We start from the raw sequence: 9,213 nt of genomic DNA, 5'->3' as shown, positions 1-9,213 counted from the left end.
TTTTTCCAACCATGGCAAATAGTATGCAGACACATTTATCAATGCAAAGCTTTTGGTCCCTCTACCATGTATTCTGAATCCTACTTACTATTCACTACGAAACACGATACAGTCAGAGACTTTTATGGCAGACAGATCACATGCATCAATACGTCAAGTTCACAGCATTTTCTCCCTTAAACTTACCTGACTGAAGGCATCTGATCAAAATGCAAAAATGAACAATTTTAATAAATAGTTCAGCGTATCAATGTCTAGAAGGTAACAAAAGTACAAAGATAAAGCTTTTTGGAAATTAAGTTAAAACAGAAATAAATTTTACATTTTATTAAATCATCAAATATAATCACTGGGATATACTTTTATTAGCAAAAAATAATAATACCAATGATAAAGAAAAACAGAAAAAAGAAAATGCACCTCAGACCAGAATACCATAACAAAAGTTTTGTGGAAGCTGCATTTTATTTGAAAATCCACCCATTTTTGCTAACATACATTTTAATATTGTAAACAAAAATAGAATCTGCAGAGACAATGCAACAAGTATGCTTAAACTCATGTACAGAATTGCTTTCCTACAACAAACTGTCCTTCTTAAGGCCCCTCTCAACCCAAATGTTAAGATGTATTTACACAAAGCACCGATCAACAGTGCAGTTTAATTCTTCATTAACTAAACTCTTGGCTAGACATTAGTTTTAAAGATACTATTTCCCCTTATTTAAAAGGTACATGATCATAACATGGCATGAGCCAAATAAAAGGTTCAAGGATTTTGTCCCCTCCCCTCCCCCTATAATACCTCCTAGAGTTTTACTGAAAAGAAGGAAAGTCTTGAAGTGAAAGCAATTCCTCACATTCATTTTGGAAAGGCCCTAATGTCAAATGGAAAATAATGACATGCCAAGCACAAAGCAGTAAAGTTCCTTCCCAATGCACTAATGCTGAATTTAAAATGTAGTGCTTTTCCTAGTTCAGTGAACTGTTCCCTTGCAAAATCCTAGGCACAGAATTGACTATAAGGATTAATGCATTTATAATGCTTCCCTAAATCCCATAGAGACTGAGAATTCTTAAGCGATTCAGACCTATGGACTTGCCTTAAAATATTTAGTGCTCTGTATGTCAGCTGAGAAGCATTCTGAATCAGGTTCATTCTTATGGATAACAATCACACATACTGTGTACATCCATACTCATTTTCATAAGGAGGTCTGATACAATATTAATGTTACGTAAATTGATAATCATAAATAAATACAAATACTTAAGGAATGTCTACTGCAAACTGAATATATAATTTTTTTTTTAAAAAGAAAAGTTAATTTTAGTTACTGTTTCTGTATCTGTGAGGACTGGAGAAAAGAAAGATACTGCATAATGAAGAATTATGATTTGATCCCCCCAAAGGAGTCCTGGTGCATTAGCGTAAAGGACACAGCTCTTCTCTCCAGGCAGCTTTTCCAAATACAAATTTCACACTTTCCAAATAAGGGCTTTTCTTGGTAGGTTACTGATTATGGGTATTAATAGGAGTTGAAAGAACTGAAGGGTTAGTCACCAAAAAGACAGCTCTTAGTCTGAAATCATGGCATTTCTTGGCTTTATAAACTGTATTGATACGTTCTCCTATAGACTAGTCCCAGTTTCCTTCATGGGCCTTTACTGGGTTACTGTAGCATTCTAATGGAAGAAGAGAGTTTAAGAGACAGCAGTTTGGATTTTGCTGGAAGTAAGTATTTGCCGCTTGAGCACTTGTCTTTTTGGAATAATTCCATTCTCTTCCATCTAGTTACATAAACTGTATCTGGAAAAAAATAAAAAAAAACAGAGTGTGAGTTAATTCACTGCATTAAGAGATACCTTCTCATAAGTGAAAATGCTTTGTGTCTTTTACCATTCCAACTTGCCTGGAAGTGTTCATAGCATGCTTATCACAAACCCTGATTACAAAACAAAGTCAGTATAATCAGCTTATCATGAGCCAGAACTCAGTATTTGAAGCAAAATTACAGGGCCTTCCAAGTTTCTTTCTAACTACTAAAAACCAAGGGGTATGGAAAGAAGGAAGATGAATGAACAATTTTTCCATGACAAGTTCAGAAAATCTCTCCATGAACACAAATATGCCACATAAAAATCTCATTTAGGCAACAAGCAAAATTTGAAATTTTACTTCTAAAGATTATAGCAAAATTAGAGATAATTAAGGGAACAGTATGATATTTGCTAAAAATTTCTTTACTAATATAAATCAAAATCTGAAAGATCTACTTTCTCTTCACTCAGATTCTTCACTCATAATATCCTTTAAACTGCTCATCCAAAGAAATTACTGGAATAGATATGCTAGTGAACTGTTGTGAAATCAGAAGAGTACAAACTCTCAAAGATCCACAAGGTGTATCTACACTGGGGCTCCAGCATCGAGAAGAAAAATGACACTGCTTTCCAGGAAAAGAGGGGGTGTGGATTAAAAGCAGAATCTTTCTATCAAAAAGGGCATTGCATCTTCACTTGCCCTTACCTTAGAAAAATAATAATAAGCTGGTTTTGGGGGAGGGGGAAAATATTACCATTTTAAAGTGAAAAGGCATACATAAAAAAAAATAACCCTTTAAAGAAACTGTTAAAAATGAATTCTTCACAATGAATCCTGGCCATTACATTAAAACTAAAGATGCTCCTTATTAAGCTTGAATCCAATGTATAAAATTGCTGTTGTTCTCTATAAATCCTTTAAGACTGAATACAAACACCCAGTTTTTAATGGGTGGTGTTTGATCTCATCCATCTGCTGTGAGCAGTGGATGCTTATATGTACACATGAGACAGTCCTTTGGTTTCACACCTTCTAACAATGTTACAGACATTTTCCAAAAGCAGTTTGTCCTCATGCCCTATTTGGATCTATTACTCTTCACTGCAAGAACAGAAGAGGAGGAAGAGGGGGAACCTAGACTCCTTTAGAAACAAAAGAGAAGAGCCATTTGTGCTTAATGTTTGGTAATTTTTAAAAGTTATTTCAGTCCCCGTCTCCCCCAACAAGCAGCAATACCTAAAGTGATTTATAAGAAATCCTCCAAAGAGAGCTCTGCAAAAGGGTCCTTTCCTGAAGCTCTGTGAGGACTGTGACTGGAGGGGCTGGAGGCTGCCGACAGCTGGGGGAAAGAGACAGAGAGAGGGAAAGAAAAAAGATCTCAGAACGACAGAACATGAAGGCAGAAAATGTAATGAAAGAGGAGGTGGTTTTTGTTTGTCATCTTTAATAAATATATAATGGCAGCCTTTGCAGAAAGCAGAATCATTAAAACAAAAGTTTCAGTCACATGTCAAGTTAAAGGGTATCCAATGGCATGTGCTTTTCAGAAAACAAATTTTTGTTTCTGAATTCCAAAGGAATAAAGTCTTTTACCCAAAAAGGTCAAAATGAGCTGACCCATGGTTAAGACTTCTATTATATGTGTGAGTGGGAGTGGGGAAGAAGGGAGCCAGAGTACAATTGTGAGCTGCAGATGGTGGCTTCCGGGGTGGAGGCTGTTTGTCAAACGGTGTGCAAAATCTGACCTCTGTCCAGACCCAACACATCTAGTTGCAATACTCTTTCCTTCCTTCCTCATCAGAGGTGCAAAGTCCTGTCCTACTCAGTGTTCACACTTTGGACAAGGAGTTGTCTCCTGCCTGTTTATATGGAGAAGCTGCAGCTGATGCTTTTATACTCCGGAGGGAGAAATGAGCTCAGAGGTTATCTATCATAGTCGAACTACCCACATACTGCCCTGAATACAGGGAATACTTAAGATCCTTGATTCAGCTTCCTGTTAGAATACATTTACTTGATTCTTGGAATTTGCTCCTATTGTTTAAATATACAGTAAGGTAAATAGACTGCTGAAATCAATAAAATATTTTTAGTATTTCCTCAAGTAAAGACAACTCCTGAAGTACCATCCATATCTCCTTCATCAAGTCTACTTGAACAGTACTTTAAACCAAATATGAAGCTATTTTTTTCTCTTTTTAATTGCTAAGTCGTGTCCGACTCTTGCGACCCCATGGACTGTAGTCTGCAGGCTCCTCTGTCCATGGGATTCTCCTGGCAAGAATATTTTGGAACAAACTTTTAATTTTTTTCCTCCACCTGCATTAGACTGCAGAGGCACACAAGCACAGGAATATTCAACTGAGCATTAAATCAAAGCTAAGTAGAAATAGTTTCAATTCATACCTCAACATTTGAATTCATGTAAAGGATTTCATGGGTCAAAATCTGTCTTTGCTGGCTCAAAGTGATCCCATTTCTGCCTTTTATTTTTTTTAGCACTACAGAGCATGAATAGCCAGTGAGTTTTCAACAAATATTAATATTACACCTCAAGCATATGCCATTTGTTGTTTTGGGTGCCAAGATTAATTTACAGGTTTAGAAATCATTCTCAGTTATATTAGTGAAAGAAAGTGAAGTCGCTCAGTCATGTCTGACTCTTTGCGATCCCATGGACTGCAATCTACCAGGCTTCTCTGTCCATAGGATTTTCCAGGCAAGAGTACTGGAGTGGGTTGCCATTTCCTTCTCCAGGGGATCTTCCTGACCCAGGGATGGAACCCAGGTCTCCTGCATTGCAGGCAGACGCTTTACCCTCTGAGCCACCAGGGAAGCCCAGTTATATTAGTGGTTGAGTCATTTTCTTAATCCAGATCTTGTTCTCAGAAATAAATGTTCAAAGACAATGGGAAGAGACAATGGAAAAGTTGATGGAATTTACACAAGCAGCTATGGACAGGAAGACAGGACAGTAGGTCTGGCTTTGGAGAGTCAAATATCATCCAGGCTGCTGCTGCTAAGTCACTTCAGTTGTGTCCGACTCTGTACGACCCCATAGACGGCAGCCCACCAGGCTCCCCTGTCCCTGGGATTCTCCAGGCAGAGAAGCTTAATTGGAAAAATGCTTCTCCTCCACCTTTCATACCAACCAGGACAACCATTCAGAAGCAAAATGATTTTAAGTAAAGTAATCACTGAGCTTGGGAGTTAAAGATTAACTGGGTTTTTCTCCAAAACACGTTTTCTTTTTCATTTGATGTTAAAACAAAAGTCCCTGCTCACTGCAGAACACCAATCATCCAAAATCTACAGTCCTGTATGAAAGCCTCTCACTAAAACATATTCTTGTATTACATTTTCATAACGGCAGCAGTCTGAGAGGAAAACGCACTCTGAAGAATATGGGAAAATGGAACATCAGAATTCTTTTCTTTTCCATATGTGAGCACACTGCTAGAGAAAAGTCCTAGAGGCTTAATAATAATGTTGAAGAGCATCAGTTTTCTTTGGGGGAAAAACTGCTAGTTTCTAATACTTCTATTATTTGTTAAACTGGCAAAATAAACACATACATAAGTCTTCAACACCTATTTAAAAAATATGTAGCTACATTAAAACTTCAGAAAATAAGACTCAATAGCCCCGCAGTTAAGTTGCATATCAGCAACACCCATCTCAAGCAGACGGAACCTCGGCCCAGACTGGACAGGCTGACTGCACAGAGCGCCCAGGGCTGGGCCGCGCAGCAGTCCTTCACCGCCTGGCCCACCCTTCCAGCACCCACACCAAAGGACACGCACATCATGCACTGCTGAGAAAGCAGTCAGTTCAGAGAGCAAGTAAGGAAGCTGAAGGAAAGGAAATACACTGCAAAAGCCCAGTCACTGCTCAAGGAAAGAAGGAAGAACAGAGTGCACCAAAGGGCAACAGGATCCTGGTGGCTGAGAACCAGCAGGATTTAAGGAGCCTGAGAAAGTCACCCAAAACTACAAGCGTTAGCTCTCCTTTACGTATCATTCTTGAGAGTGTGTTAAAGAATATGTACGGCTGCTACGTACTGGAGAGGGTTCAGGATGGGGAACACATGTACACCCGTGGCTGATTCATGTCAATGTATGGCAAAATCAATACAATATTGTAAAGTAATTAGCCTCCAAAAAATAAATAAATAATTTTTTTTTAATTAAAAAAAAAAAAAAAGAAAAATCCAATGACCTTTGTTAACTGCAAAATCACTGTGTTTTACAAGGTAGCAATAAGACAAATTGCAACTGACCCTACAGTCATATTCCACTACAAATATGCCAACACACACACACATCCAAACAAAAGAAAGACTTTCACTTATTTATGTCAGTAACATTCTCTATACCACAATTTCCACAGAGCTAAAAAAAATTAGTACAGCCACCAGTTTGTTCAAATTAAACTGACCTATCCCACAACTAAATATGCCATTTAAACAAATGGTCAGTCTCACTAGTCTAAAATAGACATACTTAAGTTTTTTCTCATTTTATATGAAAATGAAATACTGAACAATGAAATAAGAGCTGAATATAAATTAAAATACTAAAATGTACATGTAATTGATGATGGCAACTCAGTTGATACTCCTTCACCCTCTTTTTCCACCTGAATCAACCTTTATAGAAATGCTGCAAAAAAGCAGGGTTTTTTTCCCCCTTTTTGGCTGTAGTGTGTGTTTAGCATAGTAAAGACAACAGTACAGAAATTGTAAGTTAACTTCAAAAAAAAGCAAATATTCTAATAAAGGAATTTTTGAAAAATAGAGTTCTATCAATATACTAAAGACCATAAAATAAAAATGGTTACTACTCCTTCATTCTACAATGTTCAACACCAAACAAGAAAATTTCATGTTAGAACAAGAAAATAGCATCAGTCTCAGAAAGTGAGCCTAGTGCAACTGAAAGCTTATAGGAGAATAAAGGACTGGGCATTTTAGGACAAACTTCTTGAAATACATACTGGCTGTGTGTATGTATTAAAATTCTTAGAGAAGGAGCAACTCTGCCACATCTTTACATCTGAATTTGAATTCAAAAGCCTGGATAGCAAATAGCAACACTGTAAAGACTCATTTTGTCTTTGCTCAAGAGGCAAGTTAGGAGAAAAATGGGTGTACTTCTTTTGCCAAGGATGAGAGCAGTTTTATGGAAAGATGGAGATGAATCTAATCCTGGCTCTTTTGTAAAATGGGGTTAAGAAAGACCCAATACCCAAACCTCCCTTAACAGCTGCCTTGAGGACTGAAATATACAAAAAGCGCCCAGCTCATTGAGTGGCATACATTAGTCACTCAAATATTAGTTCAGCCTTCCTTACCCACTACAATCAAATACTCATCTAATTTTATATAATAGGATCAGCTCAAATCTCACTGAATCTGCATTGCTCTTTTAAGAGTTTTTATTTTACCATCAACCAGTCACTTGTGCTTCCATACTACACTCACCTTCAGGCTCCTCAAATGTACAGAAACATTAAGAATAAGAAATATATTTTGTCTCTTGTTCAGCAACTAGCAGTGACTTACACACAGTAAACACATTCTATAACATGCTAAGTTAAAAATATAAAACTTATATTTTAAAGTAAAACTAAGTAAAATTTACACATTCTATAACATGCTAAGTTAAAATGATTTTTGATGATAAAACAAGCTCTGTATAAAAATGATCATCAAAGTGGCGCATTAGAAGAAAGTATTAGAACTTCCCTATTTTTACCCTCTTAAAATGTCTATTTCTCCACGTTTTTAATGTACATAACACTGCTATAAGAATACAGAAGTATAAATACAGTGAGGGGACATGCTTAAAGACCACTTTCCTGATACTGCTGTGTAATCAAAACATTTTAGAAACCTCAGCCCTACTTAATATGATTTTACCGAGACATTACCTACAAAACTAACCCACAGAAAGATATGCTGATTTTGAATGTTACTGAATCCAGATGAGTAAGACATAAACATACAGTATAACCCTGCAATATTTTATACTACAGACAATGCTCTTCTCAGCTGCCTCTGAGAAGCATGGCTACAAAGAGAAGACTTCTCTATGCACAAGGTAAAGGGCCTGTCCTGGAGGCTGAGGCAAATACCTCTGATAACTGTTTCCTGGGTTTATGTTCAACACAAACCCATCATGGGCTTTGGCCCATCAGTAACACCAAAAAGTAATGCCAACATTTCTGTCGCCTTCAAAGTGCTACTCATCTTGTTTTAGGGGCACAAAACAGTGACCTAAGAGGATTTCTCTTTAAATGTACGTTGTTTCTAAACCTCTTTACCTAGAAGCAATGTTACTGCAAAACGGCATCTGAGACATCTCCTTAAAATCATGGCAACGTAATCCTTAACAAAATTCTAGCAATCAGAATCCAACAACACATTAAAAAGATCATACACCATGATCAAGTGGGCTTTATCCCAGGGATGCAAGGATTCTTCAATATCCGCAAATCAATCAATGTAATACACCACATTAACAAATTGAAAAATAAAAACCATATGATTATCTCAATAGATGCAGAGAAAGCCTTTGACAAAATTCAACATCCATTTATGATAAAAACTCTCCAGAAAGCAGGAATAGAAGGAACATACCTCAACATAATAAAAGCTATATATGACAAACCCACAGCAAACATTATCCTCAATGGTGAAAAGTTGAAAGCATTTCCTCTAAAGTCAGGAACAAGACAAGGGTGCCCACTTTCACCATTACTATTCAACATAGTTTTGGAAGTTTTGGCCACAGCAATCAGAGCAGAAAAAGAAATAAAAGGAATCCAAATTGGAAAAGAAGAAGTAAAACTCTCACTATTTGCAGATGACATGATCCTCTACATAGAAAACCCTAAAGAGTCCACCAGAAAATTACTAGAAATAATCAATGACTACAGTAAAGTTGCAGGATATAAAATCAACACACAGAAATCCCTTGCATTCCTATACACTAATAATGAGAAAACAGAAAGAGAAATTAAGGAAACAATTCCATTCACCATTGCAACGGAAAGAATAAAATACTTAGGAATATATCTACCTAAAGAAACTAAAGACCTATATATAGAAAACTATAAAACACTGGTGAAAGAAATCAAAGAGGACACTAATAGATGGAGAAATATACCATGTTCATGGATTGGAAGAATCAATATAGTGAAAATGAGTATACTACCCAAAGCAATTTATAGATTCAATGCAATCCCTATCAAGCTACCAACAGTATTCTTCACAGAGCTAGAACAAATAATTTCACAATTTGTATGGAAATACAAAAAACCTCGAATAGCCAAAGCGATCTTGAGAAAGAAGAATGGAACTGGAGGAATCAACCTACCTGACTTCA

The 9,213-nt window shown here is 36.7% G+C and overlaps 1 protein-coding gene across 18 annotated transcripts in view; it reads right to left on the bottom strand.

Moving 5' to 3' along the window:
• Positions 1–312: 312 nt before the first annotated feature.
• Positions 313–9,213, bottom strand: part of PICALM (phosphatidylinositol binding clathrin assembly protein) — a 103,472-nt gene continuing 94,571 nt past the window's right edge. For 15 of the 18 annotated variants that reach the window (XM_070782965.1, XM_070782967.1, XM_070782970.1 and 12 more), the window contains 2 exons: positions 3,062–3,164; positions 313–1,810 (listed from right to left, as the gene is read on the bottom strand). In XM_070782965.1, the coding sequence (XP_070639066.1) occupies positions 3,072–3,164 (93 nt within the window). In that variant the 3' untranslated portion in view covers positions 313–1,810; positions 3,062–3,071. The remainder of the gene's footprint in view (positions 1,811–3,061; positions 3,165–9,213) is intronic. The other 3 variants (XM_070782968.1, XM_070782972.1, XM_070782977.1) reach the window with 1 other exon arrangement.

Source organism: Bos indicus, chromosome 29, assembly GCF_029378745.1.
Source record: "Bos indicus isolate NIAB-ARS_2022 breed Sahiwal x Tharparkar chromosome 29, NIAB-ARS_B.indTharparkar_mat_pri_1.0, whole genome shotgun sequence".
In the NCBI taxonomy this organism is placed as follows: domain Eukaryota; kingdom Metazoa; phylum Chordata; class Mammalia; order Artiodactyla; family Bovidae; genus Bos; species Bos indicus.
This window is presented reverse-complemented; position numbering and strand designations above follow the sequence as displayed.